This window comes from Bos mutus, chromosome 26 (genome assembly GCF_027580195.1).
Source record: "Bos mutus isolate GX-2022 chromosome 26, NWIPB_WYAK_1.1, whole genome shotgun sequence".
Classification (NCBI taxonomy): Eukaryota; Metazoa; Chordata; class Mammalia; order Artiodactyla; family Bovidae; genus Bos; species Bos mutus.
Window position 1 is genome coordinate 1,939,232 of NC_091642.1, and position 26,508 is coordinate 1,965,739.

The window sequence follows — 26,508 nt, forward strand, 5'->3', positions numbered from 1 at the left end:
GCAGGAGAGGGCAGAGCTCAGGGCGGGGCTTGGCCCCCTGTCTCCCAAGGGGGTGCAGGAGGCAGGGGACATGCCCCTCCCCTCGCAGCGAGGAGACCCCGGCCCTGCAGTGGTCCCCACCCACACAGCCACCCCAGGGCCCGGGTACCCAGCCGGGCCCCTGGGGGCAACGCCTCTCACCCTCCGTATGATGTTGACTTTACTCTATTTTTCAGTATTAGGATTTACTTTTAGTACCAAGCTTTTCAGACTTAGGATGTAAAAAATATTTTTAGCCAAGTTTGCTTTGCTTTTGATTGACTCTAATTGAACCGATTGCTTTGCGGTCTGGAAGGCGTCCAGTGGTTCTGAACAAAATACTTCGTGGAAAAAGCTGTAATCTGCAATCATCACATGTTCCTATTAGTCTTGTTTCGAGTTAAAACAATGCAAGACTTGTTTCCACACTTCTATTTTTAACTAATGAAAATTTATTACAAAGAAATCCTAATTATACCCTTTGGAGTGTGATACAATGGCAAATCCACTGGCAATTTTCTTTTTTCAAAATTCCACATAATGGCATAAGAAGCGAAGAATGTAAGTTCTGAAATTGTTGGTTTATAAATAAGATTCCCTAATGGGCTGAGCAAGCAGGTTGTTTTTCTTTGCACATTCTGTGTGAGGTTGGATTAATCCACATTATAACCCTGATGCGTGGCAACCCTTGTCAGATGTAGCACATGCTACATATATTCCACGCCCCTAGCAAGTCCCAAACTGCTAACCTGCGTGTCTTCACGGCACCCTGGTCAGAGCTGGAGAAGCTGCAGCCTTGGTGGGTGTCAGGAGGTGAGACTGCCCTGGCTGGGTAGTTAAATGACTGTATGACTTAATGGAGCTTCCCAGGTGGCACCAGTGGGAAAGAACCCACCTGCCAATGCAGGCGACGTAAGAGACTCGAGTTTGATTCCTGGGTTGGGAAGATCCCCTGAAGGAGGGCATAGTCACCCACTTCAGTATTCTTGCCTGGAGAACCCCACAGACAGAGGAGCCTGCTGGGCTATGGTCCATAGGGTCACAAAGAGTTGGGCATGACTGAAGCGACTTAGCACCTGTGACCTGGATGGTTGTCTCCTCCTCCCAAATGTGGGGACAGAGACATGCCCAGAGCCTCCTGTGCATTGCCCTGGCCTCTGTTCCTACGTGCTGGGAGCACCTTCCGAGTGGTGACAACCACAAATGTCTGCAGACGCTGCCACAGGCCCCTGGCAGCAGACCACCTGGGGAGCCCTGATCGTGACCTACATCAGGAAACCCGGACATGCATGGTGTGCGTGCCTCTCTCCCCGCAATTCCTGGGGTGCAGCGGGCTTTTGAAATGCACGTGCCCCGCTGTTCTGGACCTGTGAGCACCCAGGATGCGAGGAAGTCATGGTGCTTCCCAGCGCACTTCTCTTTAGGACTTCCGGGAAAGGTGGCCTCTGATCAGAGTTGCACTGGCCTGTTGACATCACTGCCTGCAATCCTGGTCCTGGAGGGTGGAGGAGTTGTTGTTCAGTCACTAGGTCGTCCAACTCTGTGTGACCCTGTGGACTGCAGCACACCAGGCTTCCCTGTCCTTCACCATCTCCTGGAGCTTGCTCAAACTCATCCATTGAGTCGGTGATGCCATCCAACCATCTCATCCTCTGTCACCCCCTTCTCCCACTTTTGATCTTTCCCAGCATCTGAGTCTTTTCTAATGAGTCAGCTCTCTGCATCAGGTGGCCAAAGTATTGGAGTTTCAGATTCAGCATCAGTCCTTCAGATGAATATTCAGGACTGATCTCCTTTAGGATGGACTGGTTTGATCTCCTTGAAGTCCAAGGGACTCTCAATAGTCTTCTCCAACACCACAGTTCAAAAGCATCAATTCTTTGGCGCTCAGCCTTCTTTATGGTCCACCTCTCACACCCATACATGACCACTAGAAAAAGCATATCTTTGACTGTGCAGACCTTTGTCAATAATGTGATGTCTCTGCTCTTTAATATGTTGTCTAGGTTTGTCATAGATTATCTTGCAAGGAGCGTCTTTTAATTTTGTGGCTGTACCCACAGAGGGGTCTGGGTGTCAGAGCCAGGATGCCTTTTGGGCAGCAGGGGTCCAGTCGGCACCTTAGGAGATGGGAAGAGGTTGGTTGAGGATGAGGTGCTGGGCGGACCACTCCCAGGCAGGGCCGTGTCAGGGAACAGGAGGGAAGGAGGTGGGAGTAACCGTGTGTGTTTGGTCAGATGCTTTCTTCCAGCAGCGAGCATCAAGGTGTGGTAGAGGGAGGTTTCCAGGTGCTTCCAATACGAGGAGTAGAACCACGAGGACCCCCGTCAGATGGGCAGTTAGACAAATGATGCGAGCTACCGGGTCGCTGATTCACAAAAGGGGACTCTCTCTCCTTCCTCTGGGCCGCCCTGCCTGGCCCCTGGCCGTGCCCACGCTGGGTCCTGCTTCCTCCCTGTGGCCACCCCTGGGCTCACGGTCACCTAGCTCTCCCTGTCCTTTGCAGAGTCCCCAGGGTGTGGTCCTGTCTCACTGCCGTCACTAAATCCTCCCTTTTGGGCTAAACCCCCAGACAGTGCTTTCTGCCCTCTGGGTGTAGATAGAATAATTTCCCCACGACTGTCTTCCATGCCTTTGTTCAAAGTCAAGTCATCTCTAAAAGCCAAAGTGGAACCAGGTTCAAGATGCAGTGACTGGTCCAAGTGACAGATTGGCTCCGTCCGCTCAGGTGGCAGTGGCCGCTGGCGGGGAAGCCTCGGGGCCGCTCGGCCTCCTTCCCAGGCCGTTCTGAGCGCTCTCAACCCTCAGGCCCCACCGAGGTCTCCCTCCGGCCGTGCTGTCCTGTCGGGGCTTTGGTCTCCACTTTCTGCCCCAAACGCAGCAAAGCAGTTTGTATCCCAAGAGCCAAGTCTCATCTGAGCTGTGCTTTGCAAAGTGTTCAAAGACTCTGGTCCTTCCAGGGGCCCGGAGGGCTTTGAAAGGTCACAGTGAGAATCAGGTGGGTCTCCAAAGTCTCAGTTGACTCTCTGTATCTTGTGCCCTGAAGGACGGAAGGCCACGTGAGTCCCAGTGCTGAGGAGGCGGAGAGACAGGACGTGGGTGCCAAGACACCCCTGCCCCAGATCCTTCTGCCGCTGGAGGAGCGAGCGACCCACTTCCGAGACATGCTTCTGGAGAGAGGGGTAAGGGGGCCCCACCGTGGCTGCCTCGGCGGGGTGGGGGGCGAACTGGCCATCGCCCCCCCAGGACCACGTCCCCTTCCTCACCGAGCTGTAGATAGGCTGCGTGCAGGACATTCAGGGGCCAAAAGACACGCAAAGGGACCAGTCCTAGGAGGGAGCGAGGCTTTGGGGGGTGCGATGCGTCGCAGGGCGGTTCTTGCCACCTGTCCACGGATGCAGCTGAGAGGTGAGCAGATGTGGGTCTCCCGGAGGGGACGCAGGATGCAGCGCTGGTTGGTGTCAATGGCCTTCCTGCAGGAGCCCAGCCAGCTTCTGACGTCCAGCCCTCCACGAGACACACCCTTGCGGTGACCTCACTCAGGGAGGGGCTCGTACCCCTCTGGGTCAGCCCAGTGGGTTTCGTGCAGGTGGGATGTCTTCATGGTTGTTGACTTCTGAATCACCTTTGAATTGAAGGGGGACACGCATTTTATAATTGAATCTCCTTCCAATGACTTTTATTTCCTGGTTTGGCTTTTGGGTATAAAATGAGCCTGATACAGTAGTTCAACCCAGTTGGGTTTCTTCGTAGGATGAGCCCGAACGCAGAAGGCAGTGATGGGAGCTGGTGTGTAATGATAATTATTATGAACACTGTAAGTGGCCTTGGCAATGCAAAAGCAAATTCCCTCTGCAGGCAGCACCCAGGGCAGGCTGCCTCCTGGGAGGCCCCTCCCAGAGCAGGTGCAGCCGAGAACCGAGGGGAGGGTGGTCTGTGGAGACCCTGACTCCCCTGGGGAGAGTCTGAGCAGGGCTGGCACCTGGGAAGGCGGGGCCCACAGGCTCCCCGGAGCTGAGCCGGTGTGAGCTCTTGAAGAACTAGGAGAAGGAGATTATCTCAGCCGCACTCCGAGGGGCCCCTCGTCTCCTCTGCACCATGAATTTTAATGTGTGCGTCGCTTTATCTGTCTGGAGACACACTCAAAAGTAAAATACAGCCCTTGGCGCGAGGACCTGGAGGAGAAGCAGGCTTGTGATCTGAGTGGCAATGCCGTATGTTTAGTGTGAAGTCATGAGGACGCCTAGGGGCACATGAACTCACACGCACAGGACCTGTTCCCGATGTGGACGGAGGGCAGCTTCTTTTAAAAAACATGATTTTAAGAGTTATATTTACCAGGTTAAAATGATGTTTTTTTTAATTTAATTTTTTTATTTTTTATTTTTTAAACTTTACATAATTGTATTAGTTTTGCCAAATATAGAATCCCTTCCCATGCAACTTTCTTCTTTCTTTCAAGATGTAGAGGTGATTTCATCACAAAATCCTGTAGAATGGGATGGCCTTGGAAGCAGCTGATGCTCTTGTGAGGGATGTATCTTTGTGTGTGTGTGTGTGTGTGTGTGTGTGTGCTGTGTGTAGAGGTGCGTGTGTAGAGGTGCGTGTGTGTGTGCTGTGAGTGTACACACATGTGTGTCTGTGTATATCTCTCTGTGTGTTCTGTGAGTGTATATATGTGTGCTATGAGTATATACATGTGTGTGTGCTGTGAGTGTATACACGTGTCTATCTGTGTGTCGTGAGCATATGTGTATGTCTCTCTTGTGAGTTCTGTGAGTGTATATATGTGTGTGTATATGTGCTCTGAGTGTATACATGTGTGTGTCTGTGGGTGTTTGTGTGTGTGTGCTGTGAGTGTATACATGTGTGTGTCTGTGTGCCATGAGTGTATATGTGCATCTCTCTGTGTGTTATGTGAGTGTATACTTTGTGTGTGCTATGAGTGTATACACATGTGTGTCTGTGTGCCATGAGTGTATAGGTGTGTCTTTCTGTGTATTCTGTGAGTGTACGTGCATGTGTCTCTGTGTGTGTGTGCTGTGAGTGTGTACACGTGTGTGTCTGTGTGCCATGAGTGTATATGTGCATCTCTGTGTGTGTTCTGTGAGTGTATACGTGTGTGTGTGTGTGCTGTGAGTGTGTACACGTGTGTGTCTGTGTGCCATGAGTGTATATGTGCATCTCTGTGTGTGTTCTGTGAGTGTATACGTGTGTGTGTGTGTGTGCTGTGAGTGTGTACACGTGTGTGTCTGTGTGCCATGAGTGTATATGTGCATCTCTGTGTGTGTTCTGTGAGTGTATACATGTGTGTGTGTGTGCTGTGAGTGTGTACACGTGTGTGTCTGTGTGCCGTGAGTGTATATGTGTGTCTCTCTGTTTGTTCTGTGAGTGTATACACATGTGTGTCTCTCTCTGTGTTCTGTGAGTGTGTATACGTGTGTCTGTGTGTGTGTGTGCTGTGAGTGTATACACGTGTGTGTCTGTGTGTGGTGTGTACTCCCTACCGGGCCCACCACAGACCCCACATGGCTGATGGGCAGGGCTCCCCCGAGCCCTTCTCTCACTCCCTGCTCGGCCCTCACTGCCCTATTCTCAGCCTCCCCACGTCAACAGCAAAGACATGACCTCTCCCCCTGGCTAAAGAGAGGAGGCCAGGAACACAGGCCAGAGTGCCCAGCTCTGGCCGCCCCGGCCCGCTGCTCCTATGCTGGAGAAGTGGGTCCGCCATCAAGTCCCAGGTGCTCCAGGAGGATGGAGCTGGCTGGGTTTAGACACCGTCACTGCCACCTGAAGAGGCTGCTTGCTGCGCAGCCATCGGGCCAGCCTCAGGGTCCTGGAGGCTTGTGCCCAGTGTCACCGCCGGCCTGGGCCCTGAGCTGTCTCACTCGCCCTGCCCTCCTTGCACCTTGGCATGAGGTCTCTTTCCTGGGAGGCCCTCCGAGCCCGGCCTCCCCACTCCCTGGCTGACACGTGTGCCTCACAGCCGCTCGGTGTGCCTTCTCGTTGCCGAGTCATGGTGCTGGGTCCTGGAGGCAGGGGACGCTCTGATGCCCCACTGGGCTCCTCGAGCCCGGATCCAGGCACTGGCTCCCAGGGCCGCTCAGGGACCTCCCGGGATTCCCTTCATGTCCAAGCCCTGGTCCTGCTGCGTGTGCCCTGGGCCGTCCCTGCGCTGATCAGAGAGTAGGCCCATGGAGCCTGGAGGAGGGGTGTATCTCCTGGAGCAGCTGTTCTTCCTGTTTCCTTCTCCTCCACTCATATGGCCCCAAAGCATTTGCAGGATAAGACATCACTCATGATAAAGCAGGCTTCTCTCCCCACAAAGTCACCAAGAAGAGGATTCTTCTCTGCAGGCCACAAGGGTGGAAGTGCCTGAGTGTTGCCGCCATGCCTCTTCTGTTGGCAAGGCCAGTGCAGAAATAGTCACAATTCTGAGGTCTGAATGGACCCAGCCAGTCTGCCCCAGTGGAATTAACTGAGAATTCCCAGAGAAGGGACGGCACCGTGAGCATTTGAGAAGCATATGCAGCCTTCATCTCATCAATGCCTAGGTTTCCACCGCTTTGTTTTGGAAACCACCCATGCCCAGCTTACTCGCACAGCGTGATATTAAGCCACTTGGAGGGTGAGGACTGCTGGAGACCCCACCCCGCCCTCCCAAGGACACTGAGTCTACGTGGTCTCTGATGCACCCCAGAGCCCTCAGCTGAGCGATTTTACTAAGGGTGTGTTCAGTGCATTCTTGTCTCATTGAGCTGATTCCATCCAGCCTTGGTTCTTAGATATATTCACGTATGAGAATCAGCAAAAACAATGTGGAAACGGGAGCCCCAGTACTCTGGGTTTTCCCAGGAGACAGAGACGGGGGTAAAGCTGAGACCCTCATCTTACAAGGATTTCAGAAGAAGCCCACATACCCCTCATGAATAGAGAAGACCAATCTGAATGTACTGCTGATGTCATAAAGCAATGCCCGCATTTATGACTCTTGACTTTATAAAGTATGTCGGCAGATTTTATGAGTTACCCATGCTCAAGAGGCTTTGATGGCTAAGCCCGTCAGATTTCTAGTTGCTTAAAAATGAGGCTGAAAAAGGTCACCTTTTTCATAGACTGAGTGATTAATAAGAATTTTTATTGCATTTGTTCAATGCTTCAGCTCAGAGATTCATGTGCTTATAGAAAGAGGGAGCTAGGTATGTGGATTTCCAGCAGTTTAAAAAGGGCATGGTTTGGGGTGTGCTGTGGGGATTTTGGCTTGGGGAAAGGCCTTCGGTTTTGTGGTTTTGTAATATGTAGGTGGAAGGTTTTGTTTTTATCTGCTTTCACTAGTATAAACCACAATAGGGCTCTCTTTAAACTTCAGTCTATAAAGGGCAGGATTAATTGAGTAGCAGCTGATTAATTTAACCCTGTCTATTTAGATAAATGCATTAGAGACATTTTATCGAGGGTCTCTTCTTTCTGCAAAGTAGCCCTTGGGAAGTGGCTTTCCCAGAGGCCGGGAAAGAAAGACTCTTCCATAACCTTGAATTTTCATTCAGACACTGTCGGGCCCCTCTGCAGGGGAACCCTGGCCAGCTTTGCAGCTGCGGCAGCCTTGGGGAGACTGACTGGCACAGTGGCCAGCCCTGCAGCTGAGACCCCTGGACTTTGCATCTGAGTCTGTGTTGGAAAGAGGAATTCACAATGCACACACCCGTCCTGGCTGAGCCACAGGGCTCTCTCTGCGCTGAGTTGTTGGTGCAAAGGCAGCCCAGATGAGGAGAGGCTCTTCCCTGGTGCCCTCCTGCCAGCGCGGCGGCCGTGCCTTCTCCCTTCTCCCAGGTGGGGGACAGGAGCACCTCCCCGTGGCTGGCGTCTAGTGCCCCTCTGCCCAGATGCGTAGGTGGTGTTGCCTGAAGCTGTAGTGGCCACTGGGCCAGGACTCGGGGAAGGGCTCGGTCCCCCTCATGTGCAGGTATACATCCGGGTTGAGATGGCACTGGAGGCAAAGCGCCTGAGTCGTGGCTCTGGAGTCCTGGAGACTGGCAGGAGCTTCCCCATGAGACGGATCCTTGCTCCTTAGGAAGCTTACCCGTTTCGTGTTCCTATGGCAGCTCTTCAAAGTCTCACCAGGCACATGCCACTAATAAAATAAGATTGTGCCATCGAAGGAGTGCACGTTCTTTATAGGAAAGATGCAAAATTCAAAGAACAGAAATGAAAATCACCTGAAGTCCTAAGACACAGTTATTGCCATCAATGCATCCCTTTCCTTCTAGTCTTTTTATCCTAGAAACAGATTTTAAGGCAATAGCAAAATCAAACATTCGTATTATATAGTACAATACATATCATACGGTATAGTTATATAGTATAACCAGGATTGAACCGTGGTTAAACGTGGCTGAACCAATGTTTTATTTATTTGTCTATTAACTCGGGCTGTGCTGGGCCTTCACTGCCTGCAGGCTTTCTCTAGCCGCGGTGCGAGGCTGCTTATCACGGCGGCCCCTCTCGTTGCAGAGCACAGGCTCTAGGGTGCCAGGGGCCTCAGTACTTGTGGTTTGAGGGCTCTAGAGCTCAGGCTGAGCCGCTGTGGCACCGTGGGGCTTTGCTGCTCCTCGGCACGCGCCGTCTTCCCTGACTAGGGATCAAACCCGTGTCCCCTGCATTGGCAGGCAGATTCTTCACCACTGGACCGCCAGGGAAGTCCCATTTGTTTTTAAAAGATAGGTAATTTGATAAGGTTCAACCTAATTTATACATTTGTATACTATTTCTCCTTTGAAGCAGTTTTAAAATATTATTATAAACCTTTGGAAACATTTTTGATGAGGATATAATTGTCAGTTCGTTGTCCATTCAAAGCGCCCTCATTTTCATTCATTTAGTCTCTGCCCAATTTTGCTAGTTTAAATAGTATTCCGATGACCATACTGATGCATGAACGTTGGTTTATGTGTGTGGGGGGTTGCTTCCTGCGTGCCGTCAACATCTGACCTGTGTTATCAAATTGTTTTGGAAAAAGTTGTTTTCACACAGTGTATTCTCCCAGCAGTGTTTGAAAGTTCCTGAAAATTTGTTTTCTCGGCACGTTCCACCACCACTGAATAGTAAGAAGTATAGATATTTACTACTTATTATTTTTTGAATCTCATGGTTCCTTCCCTTTGATTTGTGTTTTCTCTCAGCTTTTGTGCTGTGGTTCTTTCCTGAATTAACTGCCACAGCTTTTGGTGATTCCACTCCGCAGATATTACTGTGGTCACCTCTCTGTTAGTGATTAGACAGCCGTCTAACAAGAAGATGACCCGAGGGGCGGGGCACATGGACCACCCACTCTAAGCTTAAGATGGGAGTATAACTAGCCGTAGTGTGAAAACCAAGTTAGGTGAGATATTGTGGAATAACAGTGCAAGATTTTATTTACTGATCAAAATACACACACACACACACACACATAATACAGAAAGTGGTAGAACACTCTGAGCACTGGGAGATGGGGTGAGTCAGTCAGTTCAGTCACTCAGTCATGTCCGACTCTTTGCGACCCCATGAATCGCAGCACGCCATCTTCCGAAGTTCACTCAGACTCACGTCCATTGAGTCAGTGATGCCATCCAGCCATCTCATCCTCTGTCGTCCCCTCCTCCTCCTGCCCCCAATCCCTCCCAGCATCAGAGTCTTTTCCAATGAGTCACCTCTTCGCATGAGGGGGCCAAAGTACTGGAGTTTCAGCTTCAGCATCAGTCCCTCCACTGAACACCCAGGACTGGATCTCCTTGCAGTCCAAGGGACTCTCAAGAGTCTTCTCCAACACCACAGTTCAAAAGCATCAAGTCTTCAGCGCTCAGCCTTCTTCACAGTCCAACTCTCACATCCATACATGACCATAGGAAAAACCATAGCCTTGACTAGACGGACCTTTGTTGGCAAAGTAATGTCTCTGCTTTTGAATATGCTATCTAGTTTGGAGATGGGGTAGAAGTCAACAAGTCCCAGAGTCTGGGGGCGGGCACCAACCCCTCTGTCATTTCGGGATTCACCTGGGGGTCACCTGGCTCACGAGACCTCTCCACAGGCTGACCATTCCCTCTAAATTTAAGGTTGGAGCATTGCCAGGGGCAACACTGCACCAGGGAGGGGTGGGTCAGGAGGAAACCCCCGCTTCCTGCCCCGTGATTGGATGAATCGCAGGCGGGCCCCGGCAGGTCCTATGTGCTCCTCCAGGGTTCCCCTGAGGGGTGGCTCCTGGGGGACCTGCTCTCTCCTGCATCACCCTCAGCCCGTCTCCTTCCCCGCGTCGGTGGCCTGTATGCCTGGAATTACCTCCCAAACGTCAAGACGACCCTGCGTCTGGGCAGGCTGAGCTCAGAGCATGGCCTGCTTGCTGCATCCTGTGGTCTGCCCGCCTGGAGCTGCCTTGAACTGTCAGGAACTCCAGAGCCAGAAATAGAAGACACAGCTGTGCGTTCCAGGAAATTGGATAAAGAGGGTAATGGTGTGAGTGCTAATTGCAAGGAACACGCCGTCTGTCATCCGCAGAGCCGCAGGCAGCAAGGAGGACGGAGCAGAGGCCCAGAGGAAGGGAGGGCGGGCGGACAGGGCGCGTGTGCACACCTGACCTTCAGGGTCAGGGCTGGGTGGGGGGGCGGAGGGCAGCCCTGCAGGGAGGGGAGGCGTGGAGTGCGCTGCTGACAGAGGTGGTGGTGTTGGGACCAGGCTGGGGGCTGGAGGTGGAGAGCCAGGAGGGCACCCCTGCCAGGCAGGCAGGCGGTGGCCCCCGACCCCCGGTAGGGGCGGACCCCGTTCCACGATGTGGAGCCGCGGTCTTAGCCTGGGGACTGCTCCCCCGCCAGGGTCCACGCGGCGGCTCCTTCCCTGTGCCTGTTCTGAACCACAAGCTCTGGTGTCGGCCCTTGTAGAAATGGCAGGGAGCGCAGTTCAGACACTAAGGATGAGTCGGGGCCGGGGAGAGTCTGCTGGCAGGATGCTGGGAGGAAGGAAGGGCCTGGCCACCAGCCCAGCCCAGGGGACTGCTGCCCGAGCTCTCCTGGTTCCCAAACGATGGCGATACTCCAGGATGTGCTCCAGGGGGAGGTCAAATAAAGACGTGTGTGAGCGCTAGCCAGAGCCCTAACCTGGCGGCGTGGGCCATGTCCACACGCACTCGCACCAGCACGGAGCACCGACCTTCGCCCGTGGCAGGGTGTCACCCGGCGTCAGCACCCTGAGGTGTTCAGGTGCTTCTGGGAGTATGTTGCCGACTGTCAGGAGATGATGTGAACATCACAGAACACAGCCCAGGAGGGGAGACGGAACCACCCCAGACCCAGCCAGGCTGCAGGGAAGGACTGACTTCCACAGGAGAGGGTCTAAAATGGGCTGAAGAATCCCACTATCTAGGACCAAAACACATGTGAAATGCCATAGTATCAAAGGGAGGTCTGTTAGGCAGATGAGGGATGAAGACCAAGGTGGAGAATGAAGGCCACGTTGGAGGCAAGAGGGTGCATTCGTCTCAGGGACCTGCTGCGTGGGCACATCCCGACAGTGGTCCCAGGACTCCCACCCCGGGACACCCATCCCAAATGACCCCGTCCCTTGAGGGGGCTGGCCTGCGAATAGGACGGAGGCGTTCCCCTGTGATGCTGTGATAGTATGTTACGTAAGATGAGGCCTCATATATAGAGATTCTCCCACCGGTTTCCAGTAAGGCGCCCTGTTGCAGAAGGGGCCACGACAGGGAATTTGGGGACTCCTGGGAGCGGAGAATGGCTCCCCACTGGCCTGCAGCAAGAAAGGGGAGGCCTTGGCCCTGTCCCACAGAATAAGCGTACCAGGACATGCCTGCAGAGATGCAGGCCTGGGGAGGGTGGTCTTCCATCAGGAGTGAGTCTCATGGTTGAGGCAGCAACAGTCATCAGGGTCCTTTGGGAAGAGTGGGTCTGGTGGACAAGGCTGTGCCCCCCTGCAGGCACTGCCACACCCCGTTTCACACTTGACTGTCCAGCCTGCCCATCGGCTCCAGCCTCAGTCACGGGCCCTGTGCCCGGGCTGCCCTCCCCAGCACTGCACCCTCCTCCGCACGTCAGAGCATGCGCTGGCATGGCTGTCAGGTTACGTGACGACGTCTGTCTTCTCATCACAAATTAGTCTCTGTGGAAATGACTCTTCTTCCTTGCATGTTGTTCAGTTGCTCAGGCATGTCTAAGTCGTGTCCGACTCTGACCCCATGGACTGCGGCATGCCAGGCCTCCCTGTCCCTCACTATCTCCCAGAGTTTGCCCAAGTTCATGTCCTTTGAGTCGGTGACGCCCTCCAACCGTCTCATCCACTATTGCCCCCTTCTCCTTCCGCCCTCAATCTTTCCCAGCATCAGGGGCTTTTCCAAGGAGTTGACTCTTCACATCAGGTGACCAAAGCATTGGAGCTTCAGCTTCAGCATCAGTCCTTCCAATGAATAATCAGGGTTGATTTCCTTTAGGAATGACTGGTTTGATCTCCTTGCCTTGTATATAGATTGTAATTTCCTAATTTCCTTTGGAGCCAAGGATGATCTCTCTCTCTCTCTCTCTCTCTCTCTCTCTCTCTATATATATATATATATATATATATATATTTTTGAGTTTAGTTTGTTATATATCTAGAACTCCAAAAATTCTCATCACACTCGTGGAGTCAGTTATGTGATACCAGTTCTTAATAATCACCTGCCTTTTGTACAGAGCTGAAACCTTGAAGGGGTTTTCAGGGCTCTGTGTGATGGACTGACCCCATCTGACTGGGCTGAATTGAAGGTGACCATCCCTTCTCTCATGTCCACCTTAATGCTCACATGGTCAAGCATCAGCTCTAGCCAAACAGAGGGACCATTCTGCCCTGATGTTCTTCTGGAGTCCCCCTCACCCAGCCATGACATGTCAATACTTCACCATGTTCTTAATCAATTGAGAAAGATCCCTGGGTGGAGCTTGGTTCACCCTGCCCATAAAAGAGCTCATGAGTTTTAAAAAGAATTTTGATTTTTATTATTGAATACAGAAACTGTAAATTTAGAAAATCTTTACAATGTTCCAAGCAAGTGAAAGTTGCTCAGCCATGTCTGACTCTTTGTGACCCCATGGACTATACAGTCCATGGACTTCTCCAGACCAGAATACTGGAGTGGGTAGCCTTTCCCTTCTCCAGGGCATTTTCCCAACCCAGGGATGGAATTCAGATCTCCTGCATTGCAGGAGGATTCTTTACCAGCTGAGCCACAAGGGAAGCCCGTTCCAAGCAAAGCCCATGTCTGTCGAAATAGTATCTCTACCAGCCATACTGTAACCTGCTCAGAAATAGGAGCGGGTGGGCCTTGTTTGTGAAACCTGCCCATCAGCTTCTCCTCTCCACTGCGCTGAGTCCATCCCTGGCCCGGGCCCCTGGGCGCACATCGCATCTGGCTTTTCCCATTACTCTCAGAACAAACCCCTGGTTCCTGAGGAGGCCGGCGAGTGTCCCCACATCCACTCAGGCCGTCTCTCCCGCTTCTTCCCAGCTCTGCACAGCCTCCTACATCCCCCTGAGACCCCCACATTCCCGCGGTCCCCGGAGTCTGGCCTCCGCACCACGAACAGCCCCTGCTGCACACCCTCCCAGGCCCCTCCATGGGCCAGGTCCCGACACCACCGCCCTGGAGACAGCTCCCCCCAGGCTGATGGGGGCACTTCTCTGTGCCCTTGGCTCCTGGGCACGTCTCTTTGTACCCAGAAGGACACTCATGCCCCCAGGAGATCCTGAATTCACTTTCTGTCTCACCCCCCACCAACCTCTCAAGGTCAGTGGCCTTGATTTATTTTCTCTGAACCCATAGCGCCCAGCAAGGGGCCTAAGACATAGCCAATATTTAGTCAATGTTTTTAAGTGAATAAATTATTTTTGGATGACTTAAAAGTTTTACTGCCCCATCAGCTGAGAATCTGGAAGTCGCAACCTCTCAGCAGCAATGAGCTGCTCACCTGGATCTCAAGTCCCAACACCTTCTCCGATAAGAGGGACCAGGGCTTCTCAGAGAATGCTGATTCTAGGGCCAACGCAGGAGAGATAGGAGATCATCCTGGAGCATCTTCCAGGGCCCAGAAAACGGAACAGTGGGGATACGCTCCCGGGACACGGGAGGCCAACAACAGCCAACCTGGAGCAATCTGAGCACAAACCAGCAGTCAGATTAGATTCCAACCCCAAGCGTGAAGTACATATCCATGAGTTTAAACTGACACAAACAGATGGCTGAACTAAGAAGTAAATGTGGGAGAATGGATAAATCCCCACCCAGAAGGATTCCAAGGCACTTGTACAGATTCTTCCGTATCAGGAGGTGGGTCAGGCCCCTCAAGTGGCATCATCGACTCAATGGACACGAGTTGGAGCAGCTCTGGGAGATAAGGAAGGACAGGGAAACCTGGAGTGTTTCAGTCCACGGGGCCACAGAGTCAGACGCGACCGAGCGACAGCGGGACAGGCACACAGAGACCGCCTCCAAAGGGGACAGCACGACTCAGGGAAAAAGAGATGCAGAGAAGAGAGACCCCGGCCAGGCGGCCAACGTCAGCACCAGCTGTGGTACATCACGTCGGCAGTATGGACCTTGACAGGAAGCGCACGTTACTCTGGGGTCTTCCTCCCCAAACCCACAGTGGAACCGTGAGAAAAGCTGGGACAAAACCCAGCAGAGGGGCATCTCATGGAACACCTGACTGGCTCCCCTCAGAGCTGTCAAGGTCATCCAGACCAAGGAGAGTGAGAAGCTGTGTCACCCCTGAGAGCCCGAGGAGATGTGAGAGTCCGTGTGGTGTTTGCCCTGGGGGGATCCCAGGACAGAAAAATAATTAGGCAAAGACTAAAGAAACTGAGTAAGGCGCAGACTCCTGTTAACAGTCGTGCTGCGATGTCAGCGAGACAGTAAGCCGGGGGTGGGCTGGAGGCTGACTTCATCGTGTTCTCGCAAGTTCTGTGTAAATCTAAGCTGCTATAAGATAAGGCAGTTTGGTTAAAAAGCTACCTACCTGAAAAAGGTTTAAATGTTGATTAAAAATCAATTAAAATTATGCCAAATTCTGACTAATTACAAGACGCTGCCCTCCGTTAAGGCCTGTGGCATCCTGAAAATTCTCACAAGTATAATTTCTCTTCTCAAGATGTGACATTTGAGAATATCTCAGACTCACAGATACAATCAGGGCTTTAGATCAGGGCACTTGGTCCTGGAAGATATCCAGGGAAGACATAGTGTCATGAGTCTAGAAATTAAATTTTCTTATGCTCAAAAAATTGATTTTCTTAAAAGTTTGACAAGTCAAACACTTTTAAACGCTGCTGCGTCCCCAAACCCGTGGTTCCTCAGGGCTGTTTCTCACCATCGACCAGTTCGTTGTGACTCAGGCTCAGCATTAGATGTTAAAAGCAACTCTATTGAATATCTTTCTTCAGGTGTCAGCGTTTTCTACCTGGGAGAAAGAATTACACAAAATTGTGTTTGATCCACGCTATCTCCTGCTGAACTCGGAGGAGCGGAAACAGGTAAGGTGGTGGGAGGCACGCTGACAGACTCGAGAGATGAGGCTTTGAACTGATGCTCCGTCCAGAGGTTTCTGTGGACGAGCAGGTGCCTGGTGTCCTCGCTGTGTCTGTGGGGAAGCTGTGAGGTTGAGTGCTAGCCTGTGAGCTGTGAAGGGAAAGTGCCCTGGGTGCAGAGGGGGCTTACCCTTGTTCCTGCTCTTGGCGAAATGTCTGGTCATCACCCCCAGAGACAATACTCATATTCGAAGGTAAAACTCAGTTTGGGGGCGTGTTAACCGTATCCTAGATGACTGTATTAAAAAACTTAAGATCCAGCGTAAGAACAGTGACGTAGGAGAGGTCCAGGGAACACAGGAACAGAAGTAAAGGATGGACGCTTCTAGAAAACAGATCCCCAGAAATGCAAGAATGGGTTGCAGGTAGCTGGCCTGGAGGTCATTTTAAATGAGTACCTGGTAGGAGTCTACCCTGGCGTGCCGACCAGTCCCATCAGGGAGCCACAACCGCTTCCAGGGTTAGACAGACAGACGGATGGCTGTGCAGGCCGGTGGGGAGGCCTGAATTCTCACAGCTCTGCTGACGTCTGTGGCTCCCGGAGCACATATAGCCAAGAAGGGCCCTGAGAGAAGTTCCAGAAGGATTCCGGTTCTGCTTCTGCATCTCTGGTTCCATCCCAACCGGGCTTCTCCCCCAGACTTCCGAGTGCAGAGAGGATGCCTGTGGAAAGTGGGTGACCGGGAGCCACCCCGGGAAGCAGAAGCCCCTCGAGGGCCCTCTCAGGGAGGGAGCTGGCATCACGGGCCATCAGAAGCATCCGTCTGATTTCAGATGCGGGGTCCTGGAAAGCAGGAGCCAGGAGGACAGAAAGTGCGGCTTTGTTTTCAATTCTATCATCAGCTCATGAAGTTCCCTTAGGGTGCAGACCAGGGGCTCAAGAGAAGGCACTCGGGGAGGGGCTTACTTGGAGTCTGGGCGTTTTATATCTATTTTCCCCTCAGCTGAGAAAACCGGGCGACTTTAATCATTGGTAACATCACCCCCTTTTGTTGCAGTATTAGAAATCAGAAAGCTCACTCTCCAACCATGACCACATATGGTGAGGAGCTCGTTTAATTTGGTGACAGGATCACTTTAAGCCATAACTGATAACACTCAGCACAGCTGCCAGTGGCGTCTCACTGACCGTCGAGGTCAACGCTGTTGCCTCCAGTCCATGGATGTTTTCAGAGGCCATCAGCCCCTTAAAGGAAGCTGAAGAAGTAAGACTCTCCTCCGCTGATGGTTTGATGTTTACCCGTCTCTCAGAAGGCAGGGTGCTCAGGGCCTGTTTGCTTGCTGGATGGACTGGGCTCCCCGGCTGAGTGGGGACTCCTGCCTGCCGTCTTGAGTCTGGAGGGGTGGCCATGATACGAGAAGCACCCTCAGTAGCAGCCGGGCTGGAATCCCGCAGCCCTGGTCAGAGAGGCAGGCTCCGACAGGAGGGGCTCGGGTGCCAGGATGCACCGGGGGCGGACAGACCAGACTAGATGAATGGTCAGCTCACGCCGAGTCCACCCTTTGCGTGGAGCTCACAGGTATCTTTGTGAAATCACCAGGGGGCACGTCGGGCCCTCTGACGTTCACACTGCACACAGGAGGGGCTCATCCCGCAGTGTGGTCCCCGAGCCCCACGAGGAGGAGGAGGAGGCCAGCTCCCCGTAGTTGACGTCCTTCAGCACCAGAGAGCCTCAGAGGGAACCCGGCACCGTCAGAGAGACCCACCTCCCGGCAAAGCGGCATATTGTCATTTCTCAGAGGCGCAGAGCTGAAGCAGAGCTGATGAAGGAGACGGTATTGGGGCCCATTCAGAAAACACGGTCCTCTTTATGAATGGATCTGGCTGGAAGCAGCGGTCCTGGGCTCTTCGGGGACCCACTGTCCCTTAGTGTTTCGCGGCAAAAGCCAAGGCTCAGTGTGCTCGTTGCATCCATCCCTCTGCGGGGGGCTGCAGGGGAGTGGTGAAGGGGCCTGACAGAGAGCAGGGCTCTGGGGAGCGCGTGTCAGAACTGTTTCTATGGCAACAAATGGCAATCCATCTTATTTCACCGAAACACAGCATGACAAGATAATGGCCAGTGGTCTGTCTTTTAAAAAGTCATGCCCCACTTTGAATAAGACTAGTGTAATTTGTTAAACAGGAGGAAAAAAAACCTGTTACATTAAATTATAGCGGCATAAATAAAGCACAAGAGCAAAGGCAGCGGAGAGAGCAGAATCTGATTAGAGGGATAAATGGTTCCAGGCAGACAGAGAAGCAGGTCTTTCTCACAGCTCTGACCACTGCCAGCCAGGGTGTCTATCCAGATTTAAAATTAATAGAGCAAAACTCTGACTAATGATGGAGCCCCACGCTTGTATTTGGACAATAACCCTGCATTCACCTTTTTATTAGCTGAAATTGTTAGAGAACTGGAGAGCTCACGTTACCGTTTGCCTTGATACGTATATGCACCCTCTCCATCTAAGTCCTGTTCGTGAATATTTTATTTTGCTGATGATTCTTCTGGAGGTGAGAAGCATTTTGGATTTATAGTCCCACAAAGGCTGCCAGGACTGCAATGGAATCTGAAGCCATCAGGCAGAGCCAAGGAGACACACTCTGCCCGGGGAACAATGGGGGCCTGTGACTGACCATGTGGTCACTTCCGGCTCTGTGTCCTCAGGAGGATCCTTGGGAGGAGCACAGGAGACTCACTGAACTCTTGGTTCAAATTCCAGGATCTGCAAAGGCCACTGATTGGGTTGGCACACAATTGCTATTTATTGGCCTAATAGGACCCAATGTGAGCTTTTATTAATCTTTTTTATTTATGTCCACATACACATCTAAATTTCCCATGCAGTGATGGGACCAGAAGCCATATCTTTGTTTTCTGAATGTTGAGTTTTAAGCCAGCTTTTTCACTCTCCTCTTTCACTTTCATCAAGAGGTTCTTTAGTCCTTCTTCACTTTCTGCCATAAGGGTGTTGTCATCTGCATATCTGAGGTTATTGGTATTTCTCCTGGCAACCTTGATTCCAGCTTGTGCTTCATCCAGCCTGACATTTCACATGATGTACTCTGCATATAAGTTAAATAAGCAGGGTGACAATATGCAGCCCTGACATACACCTTTCCCGATTTGGAACCAGTCTGTTGTTGCATGTCCAGTTCTAACTGTTGCTTCTTGACCTGCATACAGGTTTCTCGGGAGACAGGTCAGGTAGTCTGGTACTCTTTAAGAATTTTCCACAGTTTGCTGCGATCCACACAGTCAAACACTTTGGTGTGGTCAATAAAGCGAAAGTAGATGTTTTTCTGGAACTCTCTTGCTTTTTTGATGATCCAACTGATGTTGGCAATTTGATCTCTGGTACCTCTGCCTTTTCTAAATCCAGCTTGAACATCCAGAAGTTCATGGCAAATAGATGGGGAAATAATGGAAACAGTGAGAGACTTTATTTTGGGGGGCTCCAAAATCACTGCATATAGTGACTACAGCCATGAAATTAAAAGACGCTTGCTCCTTGGAAGAAAAGCTATGACCTACCTAGATAGCATATTCAAAAGCAGAGACCTTACTTTGCCAACAAAGTCCATCTAATCAAAGCTATGGTTTTTTCCAGTAGTAATGTATGGACGTGAGAGTTGGACTAATAAGAAAGCTGAGCGCCTAAGAATTGGTGCTTTCGAACTGTGGTGTTGGAGAAGACTCTTAGGGTCCCTTGGACTGCAAAGAGCTCCAACCAGTCCATCCTAAAGGAAATCAGTCCTGAATATTCATTGGAAGGACTGATGCTAAAGCTGAAACTCCAATACTTTGGCCACCTGATGTGAAGAGGTTACTCATTGGAAAAGACCCTGATGCTGGGAAAGATTGAAGGCAGGAGGAGAAGGGGATGACAGAGGATGAGATGGTTGGATGACATCACTGACTCAGTGGACATGAGTTTGAGCAAGTTCCGGGAGCTGGTGATGGACAGGGAGGCCTGGTGTGGTGTACTCCATGGAGTCGCAAAGAGTCGGACACGACTGAGCAACTGAACTGAACTGAACAACCCGTCTAAATGACCTCTAGTATATCCTCCTTTTAATGACCTTGAAGCTTGGAGAGCACCGGGAATGACACAGCTGTCTCCACCTCCTTTGGCCCTCGTCTGCAACTGACAATTTTCTGATATTACGACAGGGAGCGGCCTTAATCCAAGCAAGCGAGGCTCACTCCAGGCACTGCTGCAAAGAGCGAGTCCCTGGTGGCATTGTGTTATGTCAGCTGCTGGTTTCTGAGAGAAACCTCCCCAAAGTTGTGGGTGGATTTGCCTACCAGATGATGCCCATGGCCTTTTAGATGAAGGGGCAGGTTTCCCTGTTGAGGGAGCCTTCAGGCCCACTTCTCATCAAGCCGGGGGCGGGAGTGCAGGACCCAAGGGTCAGGGCTCCTCACTGGGCATTTCCATAACACCCAGGAGAGGCTCACCTCATCTGCAGGAGTCCTGGGGAACCAGGCCCCCCTTCACAAGGGGCTTCTGGGAGCCTCAAGGTGGGGAAGTGAGAGATGCTGGGTTGACTTTCTTTTCACAAGTTCAAAGTCATTTTGGAGACTCAAATGCCAGTTACGTTGCCCTGGGGATTGCTAGAACAAATTGCATACTCTCCTGTGTCGTGGTACTGCTGGCTGGGATGTGAGAGTTGGTGAGAAAACTCACACGGTAAGGGAAGCTCCAGGCGTTCCAAAGAGAGATACTGAGGCCCTGGAGCTGGGTTTCTAAACTGCCCTCTGCCCCCACTGCCTCTAGAGAGCACCCCTGAGTCATTCCAGGGATTTCTAAGCAAGCTGACTCAGTGTTTGACTGCAGATTGCACCTGCAGACGGAGCGCACTGGTCTCTGGGAGAGCAGGTGTGACTGTGGAGACACTCGGTGTCACAGAGAGACCGTGATGGAAGGCTCTGGCTTGTAGCTCCAGCAGCCGTGAAGAAGACAGGCTTAGCTCAGATCCTCGCTGTTTTCCTGTTGGGTGCGAAGCCCGAGATTTCACTTCTGATGTGCAGTCTTGTAATACTTCTCTTTTGTGTGTGTCTTAAGATATTTGAGCAGTTCGTCAAGACAAGAATAAAAGAAGAATACAAGGAAAAGAAAAGCAAATTGCTGCTAGCCAAAGAAGAATTCAAAAAGCTTCTAGAGGAATCCAAACTGTCACCCAGGTATGGAGAGAGAGTTAACATCAGGCAATTTCTGGGGCTGGAAATTTACCGCATTTTGTGAGAGGATTTTTTAAAATCAGTGTGGGTTACATCCGGTGACCTGTGTTCCGTCGAGCATGTAATTTTGGAGAAGGAAGGACTTCTCCCTGTGCTGTTCATGAATGGACCTCGCAGCCCTGCTTCGAGGGTGCTTCCTACCTCGCAGCACCCGGCAATGGGGGTGCTGTCTGCTGACCAAGGGCACCCTGGCCATTTTGTCCATCCTGCATGATGGTTTTCAACCTGTCAGCAGCCCAGACTCCAAGGCCAAAATAACTCATCAATAGGTCAGCCCTCATTAGATTGGTCTAAGTCCTGATCAAATGATATGAGAGTGAAAATCCAAAATAACATACAACAGCAAAATAAACTCCACCAGCCTGGGTTCCACACTCCTGGGCAGCTGTCCAGAGTGTAATATGAAGATGGTCCTACACGGGCCAAAGGGAGGAGTGAACTTGGCCATCAAATTCACCTAAGATAATCAGGCATTATGTCTGAGAAATAAAACAAGCTGATATGAAAATGATGTTAGAAATAAAATAATGCATAAACTTAACTCTTCTAGAAATTAACTTTAATTGACTGACATTTAAAAATTAACGTGTATATACTACTTTTAATTATAAAACTATAAATTTTATGAGTGAAAAATGATTAATTTTGATTTGTCCTAATTTTCAATTAGGACATTATTTTTTAGTGGACATTTGTGCATTTTTATTTTTAATAATAACGCTGATAGTGTACATTTTTAATAGTGCTTAAGGAGAAGGCAATGGCACCCACTCCAGTGCTCTTGCCTGGAAAATCCCATGGATGGAGGAGCCTGGTGGGCTGCAGTCCATGGGGTCACTAGGAGTCGGACACGACTGAGCAACTTCACTTTCACGTGTCACTTTCATGCATTGGAGAAGGAAATGGCAACCCACTCCAGTGTTCTTGCCTGGAGAATCCCAGGGACTGGGGAGCTGGTGGGCTGCCGCCTATGGGGTCGCACAGAGTCGGACACGACTGAAGCGACTTAGCAGCAGTAGCAGCAGCAGCTCATATTTAATTGGGCATTAATTGACATTTGCTTTCTGTGCAGATGTTGGCATCTACATTTTGACCAGTAACTGGCTAACTCACTTGGTCAATAATTGGATAATGTGATTTTGTATTGGTTATATAGCCCTCCCCTGGTGCCTCAGATGGTAAAGAATCTGCCTGCAGTGCAGGATACCCGGGTTCGATCCCTGGGTCAGAAAGATCCCCTAGAGAAGGAAAGGGCTACCCACTCCAGTATTCTTGCCTGGCGAATTCCATGGACAGAGGAACCTGGTGGGCTACAGTCCATGGGGTCACAAAGAGTCAGACACGACTGAGTGACTAACATTTTCACTTCACTATGGGTCCTCAGAAAACTTCTCAGCTGTTTAGAGGGTGGGTACTTCCTGAATGAATTAGCCCCATCGCCAAATGCTAACCTTGAAAAGTAAATGTGGGTCTAATGATTTGTAAATTGCGGTTTTCTACGGGAACGCTGGGTTCAGGCCATGGATTTGCCCCACCATCCTAGTCAGTGACCCCGGGTCGGGGGTTGGTTCTGGAGCTCCTGCATCAGTGCAGAGCGGCCTTGCCCATCCTTGGTCCTGGCCCTGGGTCAGGCCCTGGACCTTCACAGCTCACGTGTCTCCATCTGAGGGGATGAGTTGCCCTGCTTCACTGGCCTCTAGGAGGACGGCGTGTGGGGCAGACCAGGCAAGACGCGCAGTGCCCGGCAGGTCCTTCAGACTCTCGTCCTTGCCACTGCGCCGGCCTCAAGGACAGTTAGCTCATGGTGTCTGTCCATCCACTGCCGAGATGCTAACCATAAGCCAGTGTGTCTCCCCGTACCGTGAACATATCATGAATGCAAAGGAGAAACATTCAGGCTGTATTTGACAATTAGGAAGATCACACACACAGAGAGAAGGAAAATCAGTGCTATAAATGGATATACTCTTTGTTGAAATTAGATCTAATTCCTGCCACTTTTTAGAAGTGTACACTGGGCATACAATACTTTTGTAATTACAAAGCTGGCTTGCGTTTCACAGGCAGCCAATTCCGGGATGTTTCAAACCCTTTCCAGATCCTCTTCACGTTCTCTTCCTGCCGTTCACAGGTGTCCTAGCGGCAGCAGGCCGTTCTTGCTGCTGCCCTCTGGCCCAGCGCAGGCGTCCCGAGGACCCTTGGTGACACCTTCCATCATCCTGGCTCCCATCCTGACCACAGGGATAGTCCAGGGCCCGCTTCCAGCCCTGCCCAGCTCTCAGGGTCTGGGGGCAGGGAGAGGAGCCTCGGGGGAACATCCCTGTGGGCTGTGGGACCAGCACTCTGGCTGGATCAGCCTCCTCCTTCTGTGGACAGCCAAGTCCCTGCCAGGGAAAGGAAGCCGCAGTGCTAGTTGCTCAGAGAACTTCCTCAGGCTCACTGGACTGTCCACCAGGGTCAACAGTAAGGCAGGCTGCCCCCTCGAGATGGCTAACAGCTCACAGAGTTTTGATTCGTTTTTCTTTTCAGGGATGCTTCTTTTCAGAGGTGCCCGAAATAGGATTTCTCTAGAAGGGTCTCTACCCAGCCCCCTATTGAAAATGCTCAGGCTCCCTCTAGACACCCCAAGATGACAAGCACCCCGTGACTCAGCGCCTCACTTTCCTCATGCAGATGGGTGATGGAAGTACAAATAAGTGTGTTAGTCCAGGACCAGGCAATTGTGAAATCATGGAAGGAATGGAGGGAGGAAGGGAGGGAGGGAAAGCAAGAAGGGAGAATGCTGGCAACCAGAGAGAAGTGCTTTCTGTCTAGGAAGCCTGGGAGCAAGCGGGGTTCTGGAACATTCCCGGAGAACCCGAGTGCTCGAGGAAGGTGTGAGACACCTTGTTAGTGAGACACAGTCACAGTTGTCGCAGCTTAGTCACGTCTGACTTTCCCACCCCGTGCAATGCAGCCCATCTCTGCCCACGGGACTTCCCAGGCAAGAATACTGGACGGGTTGCCATTTCCTTCTCCAGGGGATCTTCCTGACCTGCACCTCCTGTGTCTCCTGCATTGCAGGCAGATTCTTTACTGGGGAAGCCAACAAGGGTCTACTAATTATTGGTCTTGTCTCTTAATAGCCGTGTCAATATAATCTTGTTATTCATGTATTAAAGGTAAAGAATCTGCCTGCAATGTGGGAGACCTGGGTTCGATTCCTGAGTTGGGAAGATCACTTGGCGGAGGACTTGGCAACCCATTCCAGTATTCTTGCCTAGAGAACCCCCATGAACAGAGGAGCCTGGTGGGCTACACAGTCCAGGGAGTCGCTAAGAGTCGGACACGACTGATAGACTGAGCATAGCACGTTAAGTTATAAGAATTCAATGCAACAATGAAATCTCTGCAATAAAAAATGAAATTGTCCGCAAAGAGAAACTGGAGGAAGAGGTCTCCCCCGGCACAGGGTGCATGAGTCTCTCACACACTCTGGGCCCTTCCTGCAGCTCCAGGTATAGCTCTTGCAGGAGCCCCAGGCAGGAGGCAGATAGCCAATGTCCAGGCACCCAGCTACCCAGGGCCGCTGCCCCCTGGAGCTGTCAAAACCCTTGGCTTCAAGCTCACAGCTGGGAGGAGAGGCAGCTCTAGGGACCAGGTCCTGGCCGAGGTTCCACTTGTCCCTGCAAGGCTGCATCCACTCCCGCCCTGTGAGCTTCCCTGGCCCCTCAGGCCTGGCCTGGCTGGGATCTCTGAGCTCCTTACAGGTGCCTCCCTGACCTGGCGATCACAGGTTCAGTGAGTCAGTATTCGGGTGCTAAGCACATGCCACTGGGCTTAGACCGTCAAGAGGCTCCATAGAAACAAAGCAGGTAACGCACTTCCACTCGCAGGGAGAGGCCAGTTGAGTCGCACGACTGAGGCTCTTCAAGATGACATCTGTGGTGAGGGCCTTGAGAGGGAGCCTCTCTGTGCATGGGAAGGTGCTAGAGCCTGGGTTCCCGGAAGCCGATCCTTTGATCTGCACCTTGGCTGTCTGGGGCCAGGGTCCTGTGTTTCCACATCCCGAGCTTCTCGGGACTCGCCGTGGGGAGTGGCTGCTGTCTGGTGGCTGCCAGCTGGCAGGGGTTCTTTCCTTCCTGAGTGCACTGTCCGTGGGGGCTGCAATCGCTGGTGCCTGTGACATCCTTTGTTTACTGATGTGGCAGGAAATGTCCTGCTGCTCACTTCTAGTGAGGAGAGAGCTCTGAAGGATGAGTGGGGAAAGGAGGGAAGGGTGTGCCAGGGGATGGAACAGCATATGCGAAGCCCAAGGCAAGCAGGAGTGTGCTGAGAGCACAGGGAGCAAGAAGACCTGTGTGGCCGGAGAAGTGCCGGTGGGCGCCGGGGGCTCGGAGTGACGGGGCCCAGGAGGGACGAGAAGCCAGGCTCGGGCCCAGAGGGCGGCCGGGTGCAGAGACGGGCACCTGTGTGAGTTAACGTGGCTCGGGCTTCGGCCGGGCCTGTGGGAAGTGATGCCCAGTATGGGGAGCAGACAGGTGGTGTCGGAGGCCCAGTGGCCGTTCCCTCTGCCCATCCACCTGCCGAGCGTCCTGCTCCTGGGACCCTGGGCTCAGGAAGGAGGTGCTCAGAGCCCCAGGAGCCGCTCTCCTCCAGGAAAGCCCTCAGGATGCCTTTTGTCTTCCAGGACCACATTTAAGGAGTTTGCTGAGAAGTACGGCCGGGATCAGAGGTTTCGACTCGTCCAAAAGCGGAAGGACCAGGAGCATTTTTTCAACCAGTTCATCCTTATTCTCAAGAAGCGGGACAAGGAAAACAGACTCAGGCTCCGGAAGATGAGATGAGAGTGTGAGGACGCGATCAGGCTGAGCGTCCGAGCGTCAGGGCGGAGGTGGAGGAGGCGTGGGGGCGGGAGCCCGCGGGGCCGTGGGCTTCATTCTCCCAGGATTACTGTTTCATATTGAAGCTCCCTTTGGTACAGCCTTCTGAGTTTGACGCATTTCTTATTGCCATGATATGTCGCTCCCTGAAGTGTTTTACTTATGCAGATTACTTGTAATACAGACAGACTCTAAGTCTGCCGCAGGTTTGCACCTCAGCGGAAAGAGGCACCGACTCTAACCCCCTCAAGGTGTTTTCATCAGTCGAGCCAATTATCCGAAACTTTTCTGGAAACCTTTGTGAGTTCCTTCCATCCCTCAGGAGTTCCATGGTGTTGGGACTCCCCGACTCGGGTCCCGGGTCTCAGTCTAGTTTTCTGAGTAGTAGCATAGGCTGTTCATCATCGCAGTGACACCTGTGACCATCAGACACATGGACCACGGACCGCCTGCAGGTCGAAGGGTGATCGCCCACCCTCTCCCCGGGGAGTGTAGGGCCTGGAGAAGGGGGCTGCACTGTCTGTGGGAGGTCCTCCTTAAAAAAGAATTATTTTGTACAAAATCATCTTATGAATATTTGAGTTATTTTTCTTGTATGCCCAGAGTTTGCATGAGATTTTTCTCACCATCTTTGTATAAAAAAATTTTAAATTTTTTTGAATTAATAAATATTTTAAACCAGTGTATCTTGTGGCTTAGACTTCCAATCTTAAGCAACAAAAATTATGGCTTCCCTGGTGGCTCAGATGGTAGAAAACCCGCCTGTAGTGCAGGACACCCAGGTTCGACCCCTGGCTCAG

At 51.8% G+C, this 26,508-nt stretch overlaps 1 protein-coding gene across 1 annotated transcript in view; it reads left to right on the forward strand.

The window, feature by feature from the left end:
- The window catches only part of TCERG1L (transcription elongation regulator 1 like), a 198,560-nt gene extending 172,888 nt beyond the window's left edge, over window positions 1-25,672 (forward strand). The window contains exons 9-12 of the mRNA XM_070363955.1: window positions 3,065-3,200; window positions 15,478-15,567; window positions 20,671-20,789; window positions 25,516-25,672. Of these exons, the coding sequence (XP_070220056.1) occupies window positions 3,065-3,200; window positions 15,478-15,567; window positions 20,671-20,789; window positions 25,516-25,672 (502 nt within the window). The remainder of the gene's footprint in view (window positions 1-3,064; window positions 3,201-15,477; window positions 15,568-20,670; window positions 20,790-25,515) is intronic.
- The last annotated feature ends 836 nt before the right edge of the window (window positions 25,673-26,508 follow it).